The sequence below is a fragment of the Scomber scombrus genome, chromosome 17, assembly GCF_963691925.1.
Source record: "Scomber scombrus chromosome 17, fScoSco1.1, whole genome shotgun sequence".
Classification (NCBI taxonomy): Eukaryota; Metazoa; Chordata; class Actinopteri; order Scombriformes; family Scombridae; genus Scomber; species Scomber scombrus.
In genome coordinates this window covers 13,170,523-13,185,019 of record NC_084986.1, presented here as the reverse complement: position 1 = coordinate 13,185,019, position 14,497 = coordinate 13,170,523, and the positions used below count along the sequence as shown (strand labels likewise).

At 40.6% G+C, this 14,497-nt stretch overlaps 1 protein-coding gene across 3 annotated transcripts in view; it reads right to left on the bottom strand.

Annotated features, from left to right (window-relative positions):
• Positions 1 to 14,497, bottom strand: part of nbas (NBAS subunit of NRZ tethering complex) — a 156,315-nt gene that overhangs the window by 106,730 nt on the left and 35,088 nt on the right. For all 3 annotated transcript variants that reach the window (XM_062437119.1, XM_062437120.1, XM_062437122.1), the window contains exons 20-26: positions 14,285 to 14,389; positions 13,875 to 14,011; positions 10,853 to 10,939; positions 9,246 to 9,399; positions 5,718 to 5,903; positions 1,149 to 1,322; positions 665 to 798 (exon numbers count right to left, since the gene is read on the bottom strand). In XM_062437119.1, the coding sequence (XP_062293103.1) occupies positions 665 to 798; positions 1,149 to 1,322; positions 5,718 to 5,903; positions 9,246 to 9,399; positions 10,853 to 10,939; positions 13,875 to 14,011; positions 14,285 to 14,389 (977 nt within the window). The remainder of the gene's footprint in view (positions 1 to 664; positions 799 to 1,148; positions 1,323 to 5,717; positions 5,904 to 9,245; positions 9,400 to 10,852; positions 10,940 to 13,874; positions 14,012 to 14,284; positions 14,390 to 14,497) is intronic.

Genomic DNA, 14,497 nt, shown 5'->3' with positions numbered 1-14,497 from the left:
TAGCAAAAGTAGAGTTCCATTTTATTCTTAAACACATTCTGATGCAAACACTGTTGTGTATCATTCATTTCTAAACTGTGTGACAATTTGCAAGGTGAGGTATATTACAATTATTGCTGAAACAGCATTGCTCTGATATAATCATACAAACAGCTTCACCAAATTGTTATTATAGTAACTGACCCTGATGAAATCTGATGAAATCTGCAGCCATCTGTCTTTGGCTGCAGATCTGTGGAGATGTGTGTTCATGACGTGACACTCTGAACCATCCAGACATTTCCTGAAGAAAAGCTTTCCGTTTGCTGAGCTGTTGTTTTTGTACTTAACTGTGATTGGCACAACTGTTTCCGAGCTATGAGAGCAGTGATGACTGGTTGAGAGAGTATTTAATAATCACCACATCACAGATCTCTATTCACTTTCACCCAGCCCTTTGCACGTTGCGCTGCTCCTCATACATGAACCAAAACAGTGAGGGAACATGGAGACAACTATACTGTCCGTGAAGTTAAGACCTACCACCTTGCACTTGTGCAGTCAGAATAGGGCCCTTAGTGCTGTCATTTGTTATTTAACGTATTTTAATTTTTTTTATTAAATCAAAGAAATATCAAGAGTGGGCATTTCAAAGTGTGTATGTGCATGAGGACGTGTGTCTGACCCGTAGCCCCTCTGCGGCAGACACTCCAGGATGTCATAACAGAGGCTGAGTTGGTCATCTCTTTCACAGCTGTAGATGCACTCCAGAGCAACAACCATCAGCTGGTCTGGGTCCCCTATGATCTTCTGCTGGCACTGGAGGGGAGACACAGGGGAGGGGAGGTCAGTACGTGTGTATCAAGACATGAATGACTGACCCTGCAGCCTGTACTATGAGTATTTTCTTCTCCTTGAGTGTTTGTGTGTGTGTGTGCATGTTTCCTAATAGCCAAGAGACCTGTCCTTGGCTTTGCCCTTATGGGGTCATAAATATAACATTTACAGCACAGGGCTATGACACTGGCCCTGACAGAGCACAAACAGCCAAACAGGAAGATTGTGTGTGCACTTTCATTTTGCTGTCCCTACGTCTATGGGTAGCCATCCATGTGTGACGGCCCCCACCCCCCCATCCTACATGTATTATGGTGTGTTCTGATACTTACGTCAGGTTTGGAATGCTGGAAGATGATGAGGGGCAGGCTGAGGTCTCGCTGTGCCAGGCTGTCCAGGTACTCTCTGAGCAGAGCTTTAGCAGCACCCTCTTTCTGTCCTTCGCAGCGGTGCAGAAACGGCACCATCCACTGGAAGGCATCTTTCACATAGCGCTCTGTGCTGGACTGGTGGTAGAAAGACATTTGCTTACAAACAAGAAATGAAGAGGCAGCTTATAAGTGTATTAAAATTGATATGAACAGGTGCACTTTGATGGATTTGTTCCTTCTCCATTGTCAACACTAATACCTAGAGCTGTTACTGTTTAACCAGAGGTTGTTGTGCCTTCAAGTTGTGTTTGTGAGTGAGTGCAGTATCTGTTTGGTGCAAGTATGACACTAGTTGATTTTTTCTTTTTTTATTTTCTAATGACTTGAAATTTCAATACATAAATCCATTTGGAAATGATACATGTTTAAACCTGTGTCTTTAAGTTAAATTTTATATAATTGCTCATAAATCAAAACTGGCTGAAGAGTTTCTAACCTAACTTGGTGCATGTGTTCGGAGGCTAAATCCATACTTCGCTCCACAGTCTCAGGATAATCTGCCACTAGGGGGCAGCACATATAAGAAAAAGTTCCTATTTTGTAATCAGCTTCATGGGCTTGTATGAAATTCAATTAACACAATAGGGTCATGACTCAGTCAATACATATGATTTGGTAATTACAGATTATAGTGGGTTGGGCCTTTTACAACAAATCTACATTTCTAGATATTTCACATAATACATTTCATAAAAATCAAAATAAATCATCTGTATGTCCTACAGAGCTGAGATTTTTTCAGCACATCCACCGAATTGTGACAAAAGCTTGCCTCACTGCAACCAACCAACCACTGAGAAGTCACAATATTTTTTAAATATGCAAAATCAATCAGTCTTCATTCCATTTGCTATCAAATTCTCTTGGAAGCCCTTTAGATACGAGATGCCACATGTTTAAAATGGCATTCAGATCTGTCAAACAGTGAATGTGCAGTGACATACAGTATTTTACTGTAATTTATGCTCTAGGTATTTTATCCAATTTTTGAACACATTTCACCAACATATTTGACAAAACAGTAGAAAAGTGCAGGTTGAAATGATATTTTTTTCAGAATTGCATCCCACACAGTTAAACTGTTTTGAATTATTGCCCCTCTCTGCCTCCTGCTGGTGAGGTTGGTTTGGCTTCCTGGCCAGGGAGCCAGTGGGCGGGGTTGGAGAGGGCATCAGGAAAACATTTCTTTGTTGATAACAATCATGTGCTTAGTCTTTCTGCCTAATTTTGGGGAATATTTGAACTTCAGCAGCATGAAGTCCCAGAGACGTTTGTTGTATTCAACTTGGTTGAGGTTGTGAAAACAAAAGGCAGCGTGTTTACCTTCTTCATTTTAATGTGCAACAGTTTGGGCACCATGTGTCAAATAACATATATGGTGATATTTTAATTGAAAAGATGTAAACACAGCCCCTCTATGATATGGAAACAAAACACTATTTTCTGCAAACATTAATGCTTACTTACTTTTTTATGTCATGCATAAAAATTTAAATTAAATAAAATAAACATTGTGGCATGTGCAAAAGTTTGGACACCCAAAGAGTTCTTAAGTCTCAGATTCTTAATCAGCTTGTTAGGCCTGAGGCCTGACTCTTCCAACCTTGTGCAAACACTCAGCACCCATGGGTTCCTCTAAGCAGCTGTGTAAGACTCTGAAAATGAAAGTTATTGATGCCCACAATGCAGGGGAAGGATACAAAAAGATAGCGAGTTGTCAGCTTGCAGTTTCCACAGTGTGAAATGTAATTAAGAGATGGCAGTGAAGGGCAACTGTGGAGGTCAAGATGAGATGCAGAAGACCAAGAAAACTCTTGGTGAAAACTGCTCATATGCTGGTCAGAAAGGCAAATCAAAACCCCCATCTGATTGCAAAAAAGCTGCAGGAAGATTTAGCAGGAGGTGGTCAGGAGTGGTGGTATGACTGCTGGCTATAAACCAAATTGCCTTGGGAATAATAAAAATAACTTGAACCTTGAACCTGTAACTGTTGAACATAGGGGTGGATCAATCATGCTTTGGGGTTGTGTTGCAGCCAGTGGCACCAGAAACATTGCAAGGGTGGAGTGAAGAATTCTGGAAGCAAACATCTGTAAAAAAGCTGAAGCTGAAAAAAGGATGGCTTCTACAACAGGATAATGATCCTAAACATACTTCCACCATCCACAATGGACTACCTCAAGAGACACAGGCTGAAGGTTTTGGAATTGCCCCCACAATCCCCTGACTTAAATATAATTGAAAATCTGTGGGTACATCTTAAAAGAGCTGTGCATGCAAGATGGCCCAAGAATATTGCAGAGCTAGAAGCCATTTGCAAGGCTTCTTTCGCAAAGAATAGGAGAAAATCCCAAATACAAGAGTTGAAAGACTTTTAGCTGGGTAAAAGAAGCGTTTGCAAGCTGTGATATCTGCTAGAGGGGGTGTTACTAAATACTGACTATGTAGGGTGCCCAAACTTTTTCACATTTTATTTTAGTTTTTTTTTTTTTATTGTTGTTCAGTTAATGGTATAAAAAATATCGATGCATTCATGTTTGTTGAAAATAGTGTGTTGTTCTCCATAACTTAGAGGCTGTTTACATCTTTTCAATTTAAAAAAACCCACCAAAATATGTAATTTGTCAAGGATTGCCCAAAAATGTGCATACAGCTGTAACAATGCAAATGACTTTAAACTGCATTTACACAGGGCCTCGTACCCACCCTGTCACAGCTCTGACTCAGGATATACAGATAAGAGAGCATCCACACACACACACAAACACACACACACACACACACACACACACACACACACACACACACACACACACACACACACACACACACACACACACACACACACACACACACACACACACACACACACACACACACACACACACACACACACACACACACACAACTTTGCTGTACTGTGTCTCTGATAAAGAAAGACATCAGACACAGGCAAAGAGGGACATTTAATCTAGGCGAGTTTGGTAAACATTCACAGACGTACACACTCACACATACTCACAGCGCCCAAAGGGAGTACCAGTCAAACAGCATGTGTTAGTGCAGTCAACAACATTTGCTGGCTGTCTGCCTGTATGGCAGATCTTACTGGCAGTGATCCTCACAGGCTAAAGCCGGCGGTTATTAGCTACAATTTAGAGGACAGCTCGTATTATGTACTCTAAGGGGACTTGAAACTGTAGTACCTGCTATGAACGGTCTTTCTCAGCTCTCCCGCTGCTGTTGCACGTAAAGTTTGGATTGTCAAATGTCAGGGAAATCAAATCAAATGAAATTTATTGTGAAACTGCTATTCAGTGCAATTTTTCTATTTGCGTTGCTGACCATTGAAGATGCAATTTGCATTCATTATGTTCTTCTAAGCAACAATAAAGGTAAACCCACTGTGGAACTTGAAAATTAGATGTAATCGCACAGAAATGACAAGCAAGATTTCTTTTTACTGGCAACAAACACCCCCACACACTGTGAACTACACAAAGCAGCTTGCTGAGAAATGTACATTTAACACAGTGGAATGTTGTTAAAGCGATATTCTGTCAGCAGAGACTAAAACAAAAAGCTTTGTTTGTCTCCAAAAAGCATTTGATCAAAACTATGAGGATACTTTAAAAAAAAAATGTTTCAATGTAAAGATGCAAAACTATTAGAATATAATAATAGTAATGACACATCTCTATGATGTTTTAATGGTGCACAGATGGAGAGTTTCATTAACAAAATGATCTTTCATACCTAAACCATTTTGGATAAGAAAAAGGTACATCAGCAAATGTCTGGTGGTTCATTTTTATGGTATAAGCGATACAAATCTCAAACCAACAACTTGAACAGGTTCCCTTTTCACACTTGTGTCGATTTCAACCCAAGGTTTATGGAGTCTTTCCTGTTCCTTGGTTTAAACTCATACCTAGATCATAAATGGTGTTATCATGGTCAATGTAAGGTATCTTGTCTCAAAATACTGAGCATTTATGATCAAAACCCATAATATTTAGGGTCAGTTTTTATCTTACTTTTCTTGTCTTTTTCAGCAGTTGTTGCTTGCTCTATATTGAGACATTACAGTGAAAAGACATATAGGAAACTTTAAGTCTGTCCTCTTTCGGCAGAGGATATCAGATATTGATATTTGTATAGTATGCATCTAGTATTCTGACTGTATTGGCATTTTTTGTAAATTACTTTCACAAAGAGGTGACAATGTATGTTTCAAGACAACACATTTAGGTATTTGAAGCAGCAGGGGTTCCCTTGGAACAAAGTGAGTATAGTAGCGGTTTACTTTAGTTCAAATGATTAGTTATGGTACTAAACAGACTCTGAGGTGGCATTTTCCCCTTAGACAACCTTTAATATTTTTTTTTGTTCTGTCAGTTGGATGTTTGACTTTCATAATTCCAAATTATACAATGGAGAAAAATGAGAATGTGAAAATTTGCCACTTACATTTTTCATGAGCAGGCGGAGCTTGTCAATGTCGCTGAGCTGCTGCAAATCTTTGAGTGTCAGACTCAATTCACACGATGTCTCATACACAAGTGTTTCCATGGTGACCAAGTCATCACACAAGAGCTCTAGCCCTGGGATCTCTCGCTCCTTCCCAAGACGCACCAGTGACAAGGCACAGTCCACCTGATGGACACAAAGAAATGGAAATGAGAAAGGAGACAAAACAACAAAAGAAAAATGCTGAGTTTCAAACAGTCAGTGCGAAATATCAACATCATTCTACTTTTCTTGAAATCTTCGGAAGACCTTTTTTTTTTTTTTTTTTTTAAGACTAGCTTACTGGTCATCCAATCTGGTTGGTATGACAGCATACTATCATGGACTATCGGGGGGGTGGGGAGGAGGTGGGGGTGGTGGATTTGATATATACAGCATATACCAATACCAAGCATGTTAGATAAGAATCAGGATATCCCAAATGAAGTCAGGTGTAAGTTAGATTAAACTGACGGGATCACAGCAACCCTAAACACAGGGGTAACAAGCCTCTCTAATGTCTATGCTGATGTTCAACTCTATTGTCTAAGTTGACCAACACTACATTCAGCAAAAAAAATAACTACAGAAGTCCTGTATGATGAGGAAAGGATCACATTCAAATTCTGCATCTGATAGGATGCTGTCTAACTAAGCAAAGTACAGAGGGTGGACAATATAACATGGACACTGTATTTGTGTTGTGTGGATTAACTCTGTGGCTGCACTTTGTGGTGCAGTTGTTTTGTGTTGCATGTCTATACATTACCTTGTATCTCTCTCCACAATCTAATTAACCCAGTCAAAGTAACTTGTGCAACAGGTGCATAAAGAGGGTGTTTACAGCAGTGCACCAGGCGCCACATCATTGAAATACTGTTGCTGCGGTCACTGAACTAGGATATGAACAAAACAATATCCTGACCAATCCAAGAACAAGTAGCTGTCAGTCATTACTAAAAATCCAATCATTAGTCTTTGGACAATAAAACTAAGAAGATTTAGGCTTCCTGCCACTCTGATCGATAAAATTCCAACCAGAAGAGCAACCGATCGATATCCGGCCACCTATACACTGGCAGCATGCCTAGCCAATCGATGCTCAGCCACCTGTGGATGTTAGCCAATCAATAGCAGATGCTGCTGGGCCATGTAGTGATGATTGCTTTCTCTCCACCTTTTAGTGAAGGAGAGCCCTTTGGCACAGCAGTTAGCGCAGATTTTTGCTTGCCCATGAGCATGTGCACGCACACTCACACACGCTGGGTTTGCAACCTTGTCATTTCCACCTTATCTCAATGCATTTCTTGCTGAATAAAGAAGTGTACAGTTTCATTTGTAAAATGTACACATGCTTGTGCACAACAAGAGAAAACCCAAATCACCTTGAGTCAGAGCCTGTGCAATTAGATACAACAAGAGAGAGAAGTCTATTGATCTAACTGTGAGTAAAGATCCTCTGTTCTCTCCACCCCTCCCTCCTTCTCTCTTTTCCTGCTCTCCAGAGATAGATTCCCCAGCTAACCACAGACAATTCAGATGTTAAAATCTCACACTTTTTAATTACGACCTCATCTCCCTCCCCTCCCCTCATCGTTCTCTGCGCTGTCACATTGTCTTTTTTCTCTCTCTCTTTCTCTGTCTCTCTCTGCCTTTTCCTTCCAACCACACCAGGAGATTTCAGTCTTCTTTGTCTCTGCTCCGTGTCCCATCTCGGCCCTTTCTTTTACCAGTACCAAACATCATTTTCACATTTTCTCTTTCAACTCTGCTCAATTTTTCATCCTTAACACCTATAACATTCACCATGATTGGCCTCTATTTGAACTGCCCAGTCTGTCCCTTTGCCTTCTCTATATACCCGTCTCTCCTCTCTGTCTGCTTTCCTAAGCCACCCTCTCATTTTGTGTTATTTTGTGGCCAACAGTGTTTCAAACAGCACTTGTTTTTAATATCCTATATTTCTACCCTTTACCCCGTTATAACCAGCGATTTTCTTTCGCACAAGACAGCTCTTTCCATGAGATTGCTTTCCCTTTTTACCTCAACATCTTTTTCCATCCCCTACGCTATACTGTCCTCCACTCTTTGTACATTTCCAATACACTCTAACCTAACTGGGGATGTTGCCCCAGTATTTATATCCTTTTTCTTTCTTTTGGTTGCGCTTCCATTCTCAGCTTTTTCAAACCTGTCTCTCTATCTGAGTCATCCTGTCAATCTTCCCATTCAGCTCCTCGCTTCCTGCCGCTCTGTGACTGGCTCAGTCCACCTCAGTTTCCTCTGATGTGGCTCCTTTTAATCAAACCCCATTTTCCTCCATTAAAACGCTCTCCCAAGCATAAACACGGCCAGATGAGGGATGGGAGGATGGTACAAACGAGAGAGAACAAATGAGATGAAAAAGTGAAGAGGGCAGGCAGGAGGAAAAAAGCTTGGCAAATGGCAGCTCCAATGTCTTTTTATGTCATGTCTCTGTGTGTGTGTGTGTGTGTGTGTGTGTGTGTGTGTGTGTGTGTGTGTGTGTGTGTGTGTGTGTGTGTGTGTATGTGTGTGTGTGTGTGTGTGTGTGTGTGTGTGTGTGTGCGTGTGTGAAAAAGCAAGAGACGAGAGAGTTGGGGCAGTCCCAAGAGGCTCCTGGAGTAATGTGAAAGAGAGAAAAAGAAGATGAGGTCTAATTAAAAAGGAACAAGGGAAAGAATGAAAGAAAGTACGGGTGTGATTCCTGGAGATTAACAAAGACTTCCTTTTACACACAAACTCTGTCTCTCTTTCTTTCCCTTGAGTGGATGATGAAAGACATGATTCCCCAGTTGTCTTCAAAAATGAGCAATGGACCCCAAAATCTCTTCTCCTCCATCGTCCTTACAACCCAGTGAAAGGGATGAAATGGAGAAATGAAGGGGAAAGATCTGACTGAACCCTAGTTAGTCCTCTCACAAAGACAAAAAGAGATTTGACAACCTTGATCCATGACTGTGAAGGAGGTAAAGAGGGGACAGAGATGCGGTGTGGATAGTGTGGGTGGAGAGAGAGGGCAGCTCCAGCGGTTACATCCCATTACTCCAGTAAACATGTCCTATCAAGTCCTATTTTTCAGTAACAGCAACAGAACGCAGATGACAGAAGCTTTGGTTACTCTTCATTAGAAGTCCATATGGCAAATATGATAATGACTGCCACAGATAGGATCAAAGTGACCTTGACTGATGGAGGTTGGCATCATCTCTTCTGCTGTCTGAATCACAGCTCGTGCGGAAAAAAGATACACTCTAATCAATAATTTTTTACCATTAGTGGCTGATTTTGATCACTAAAAAAACAAATTGCGTTTCAATAAAGGGTGAAAATTAAGTTGCGAAAGCCAAATCCCTTCCAGACAAAAGCTTATTTGTCGCTATAGCAGTTACGTATGTGCCTCTTTGATACACAGAGCTCTTGTCGGTTTCCAGCCACGATTGGAAGACGTAACAACAAAAGTGTTCATGCCTGTCTGGAGCAGGAATCGATATCCCGAGCTCTGGTCTGGTACCAGTCGGTCAGCAGCTGGATGGAGGGTGTAGCCGTGCGGAACCTCAGCCGTTCTGAAGTCTCCTCGTACAGGAAACTGTCGTCATCAAACAGGTTCTGGTCCAACACCGCTCTGAGGAAGACATTAGTGCATGTTTGAGGAGATTGTTTTAATACGGATTTTATTTTATTTTTTGTCTAGTATTATTCTATACTTTTCTTCATGTCAACAAATCTCAAATCTCATAGAAAGACCAAAACCAATGATGGATTGATCCTACTTATAAAGGAATTTTCATGTGTTACATATGAAATGCTCCTATTTTCAGCAGTGAAGGACAGACAGCTGTCTTCCCGGTAAAGCCGACCGAGCTTTGTGATTGTTGCCATAGAGACAGCACTAAAGTAAACTATTTTATAGGGATGTTGTGACTAGGGGCAAGGTCACCTGGGCGCTGCCTGAATAACTGAGAGTGGTTCTACTCTTTTCCTTCAGACTTGATATATTAACAGACATGATTTCACTGTGTCAACACAGGCACTTTGATATGTAGCTGTTGTGTCCTTCATCGATCAAGTTTGTTTGTCAATGGATCTTTTTGTACAAGACATCCATTACTCCTGGAGTTTCTGCTAAATATAACACTACTAACAAGTAGTGTTATAGAATACTTATTATTCCTCTGTGCCATAGAGTTTGATTGTTCCCCGAAAACACATTAATGAACAACATCATTGTACTGGGTGACATTACAACATCATGGGCACTGTAGTTTATTTATGGTGCTGTAAATACTCACAACACCACCAAATCCACTGCTGAAAATAGTCCCAACAAAAGCATGAAAGCAACATATTCTTACATGACTTACATTATAAGTGGGAACCAATGGCCTTGGGGCTGAACGCTATTATTTGGATAGGGAAGTTGAAAGGTACTGAGGGATGTTTGGTCCTTTTATGGGATTTGTTGAGAATAACAATACATATGGATGAGAGAAAAGAAGATAAACTGAAACAGAAGAAAGAAAAATAGTAGGAAAGTAAAATAAATAAATAAAATAAAGCAAGTGAGGGTGACAAACCATGTCATAGGCACAATCATAGACATTGTTGGCATCACTGCAACTGCAATCACAGTATTGAATTTTCACCCTGTAATTCCAGGCCAAGTGTATCGCAATAGTCCACTGATATTATGACTCTACACCAAAGAACAATAAAAAGAGCGTGCTAAATAAAATTGTAAATGAGGCTGGCTTCCCTACAAAAACAAGCAAATGGCATAAATTGGCAGCACAGCATGATTTGGTATTAGTTTGTTATGGTCCTGTTTAACATTTGGATAATAAGGATGTCATGTTTTGTTTCACGTAATGATGCCAGCACAAGCATCTGGCCTGTATGGAGTGAGAATTTAAAAAAATTCTATTTAAAATTCTGTGAAGGTCTTTGTCATCATGGGCATGGAGAGAGTTTACTGCGATGGATCTAATTTATATTAAAGTATTGTTCCAAGTTTGGTTCATTTGTGTCCAATGCCAAAATGTGGCATCTTTAAGTCAAAGGTGATGTAAACTGTTTACCTGCACTCCTCTGTCTCACACCAGTCCATCTCTCTGTGTCTCTGCTCGTCCCAGGGAATCAACACCAACTCATCTCTGTCATCCAGGCTGAGGGAGGACAACAGAGAGGCAGAAAGAAGACAGAATAATGAGAAAGAGAGAAGCAAAGGCAAAGGGCAAAGCCAGAAAAAAGCACAGAAGAAGGAGACTGGATTTTCAGCTTCAGGGTAAAACATACACAATTGCAAATATCAATCAGAACAATGACTATTCAGGATCCAAAAGATAAACCGCAACCCTCTAGTCTCACTCACCACACCCATAATGGCACCTCATAAATCAGTGAAGACATTTACTGTCTCAAACTGAACATGGTCATAAACTATAGGGAAACTCTGGTGAGAGGAAGCAACATATGCGAAATGGAAACAGTGGGAGCATAATAAGGGAGGGGGGCGAAAACACAACAATAAACAAGTCAAAGAACTTTTGAAGAGTCTGAGTCGTGCCTTGGTTGTAAATAGCAAGGGCTTTTTATTTCCTAAACGCCATGTTGGTGCTAAGCTTTACTTCTTCCTGGTCTCCTTGAGGGTGACAGGTCTGAGGGAGATAAATAGGGAACACACAAGAAAAGAAACCAAAGTGAAGAATGACTCTGTAACCTCGCATGTCAGCGCAGACGAGACTCAGACACTTTGACACCGAGACACACACGCACACACACGAACAAATAAACAAACACACACACAGACGCATACGAATGGATGCACACATACGGAGACACTGGGGTGAACAAACACCGTTTTATCTCTTGTTCTACGATTAATGCATTTCTTTTTGTTATCTATTTGTCTGTAGACAGAAAAATATGTACAGTGGCTGTAAAACTCAAGGAGATAGCGCAGGCTACAAATCATCTATAGCTTTGGTGCAGTTAAAGGCCGAGTGCACGCGTGCTGCGACGGTTTTGAACATCGCCATAATTCTATCCTATCACAAAACACATAAGAAGTGTCCAAGTAGCAGATATGATTTATGTTAACGCGCAGATGTGGGAAGATTTTTTTTTTTTTTTTAAACCAACACTCCAGCACAAGTTCATGCATTAAGATTGGAATTTTAACACCGGGATGACAAGGATTGAGAGGTCCCAGAGAAATTCAACCTCTATTGCAAACCTCATTCACCACCTTCCTGGTTCTCTCTCCTCATTAAAAGAGAGCCAGGTTTGAGGGTGGAGAGTAAATATTGGTGTGAGAGCTCAGATATCGATGGGAGGAATTAATTGTTCTACATCCGCACTCCTAATCTACTTCACATCCGCCTGAGAGAGGCAGGGAGGCAGGGAGGGAAATGGATATGCAAAACAAACTTGGAGCAGAGTTTATTTTTATTTCAACTGGGCCAACCCTTTAAACCTACAGGCAACAACAAAATACTGCTACTCTGCATTCTTCCACACGGCAAGCGGTCCCCTTACAAACCAGATCAGTATTACAGGAGAAAATGTTCACCTTCCAAAGAAACAAGACTTTAGTATATAGCGAGTGAGCTCAAAAACAGATGGCTTGAGCCGACTCCGTCTGCTGCAGTGCAGGAGTTAGCTCTGTCAGAGCAGCAGTTGGTGCTCACAAGCTGGGGAAAATAGGAAACTGCCCCACAGCAGCAGAGCCATGATGGATGCTCACTGCAGAGCCACAGCCGCCTGACCTCCATACAAACTGAGACATGGCTAATAAAAGCGAGCAGCGATGGAATGGGTGTGGGTGTGTGTGTGTGTGGTTGGAAGCTGTAAGAACATTTATAACTGTGTTTTTTAGCTTATGACTGCAGGGGAGTTTGGGTTTGTATATGCATTTCTCTAAATACAAATGCATATGTTGTTTTGAACACATAAAAAAAATTGTAGTAGAGAAAATATGGTAAAAGATAATGGTAAAAATGGAGGAAGGGGGGAAAAAAGCGAGGGGAAATAGAGAGGAGTATCATCTCCTTCTCACATATCCTATCCCCAACTCCCCCCATTCAGCGTTACTCCAATCCTAAAGCAGCTATGTGCTGTGCAATGAAAACTAGAATGGCATGCAATTGCAATTATTGCAGCTAGTATTGTATCATTTTTAACATGTCCAAATTTTGTTTGTATGTAAATTTGGAAGTAGCAATTACGTCTCTGTCCTTGTACTTCTGCTGTGTTTGGCACTGTCAACCCTTGAGGTGTGTGTGTGTATGTAACATCAGAACGCCCAGATGACAGGTTTGTTTGTGCGTGCGTGCGTGCTAACAGAGCACGACAGAAAGATTCCTGCTGTGTGAAGGTGAGAAGAAACAAGAAGTCAGAAAGACCTCTGAGTGTGCTCTGAGAGAGGTGTGATTCCAGTTTTAGGTGATTTTGATTTGAAATGTAGTGAGAAGTGCAACTATAAATGTGGATTTTCAGACATGATAGAAGCTGCATGTCCCCTGTGATAATGCATGTATGTTTACACTGTTGCCATGTTCACAAGTTCAAGTGAAATGTTGGGGAAAGGAAGTTTAAAAAACTAAAACTAGAAAATATAAAATGACAGACAACAAGTTTTGGGCCAGTCTAGATGTCCCTGTTCAGACTTTGGGTGTTTTATATACAACATTAACATCTGACTAAATTTTCGTCAGACATTGTAATGGATTTTTTTGCTCCTATTGAGGACATCACAAACAAAGAGAATAAAATGGTTCATGTGTATTTGTAATTCAAAAAACATAAATCCTCACATTCCTGTCAATGTATGTAAAAACACCCAGGGTGCAATTTAAATAACATTTTCTTCCCCTGTTCATCTATTTACTTCCACAGGATAACTGAATTGGTAAATCTCACTGAAACAGTATCCTCAATGACAGAAGATAGTGTTTATGTTTCCTTTGAGTCTTCAGTGAGTAGACTCCAATACCATGCAAGTGTTTCATGCTGGGCTTCAACCTGGCTGCTCATTTCTAACTAAAGTGCACTTTAAACGTTTTGTTCCATTGTTTTTTTAGGTATTTATGTGCGTCTCACCAGGCCTCAGGCAGCAAGATGGTGTACTCGTGTGGAGAGGTGGTTTCTGGGAAGTTGTAAAGGATAGCTAGCCGATGCTGGAGAAGTTCTGCTCCATGGTACGTGAACAGAATGTCCAGAGCCTGCACGTTACTCTCCTGCAGGCAAACAAATGCATATTGCAATCTTAACTTTCATTTAGCTCATTTTTAACTCTAAGAGGAGAAAAAGAGAGACAAATTGCACATTATGTGATTAAATCACTGAAAGAAATGGAAGAAAATTGATGGAAATTTATTTTAGTACATTCTAATACACTATACTAGAAAACAAATAGGCTAAAAAGTCAAATAAAATATATCAAGAGTACCAAATGATTAAGTTAAATGATTATGGAGAGACTGTAAGAGAAAATGAGAGACTGATTTTACCCTAGCGTAGTTTCTTGCTGACAAAACAATGTTTTGACTGCGGAACTTCTTGAAGAACTCTGCGTCATATTTCTCCTCCGCTGCATGAGGACCGCCGAGTATCTCCTGGAGAGCACAAGTAAGACAGAGAGAGAGCAGACAGAGTACAACTGTAGTTCATGAAAAGGAAATTTGTAAAGCACAGGGTAATCTTTACAGAGAAAATGGTGTGAG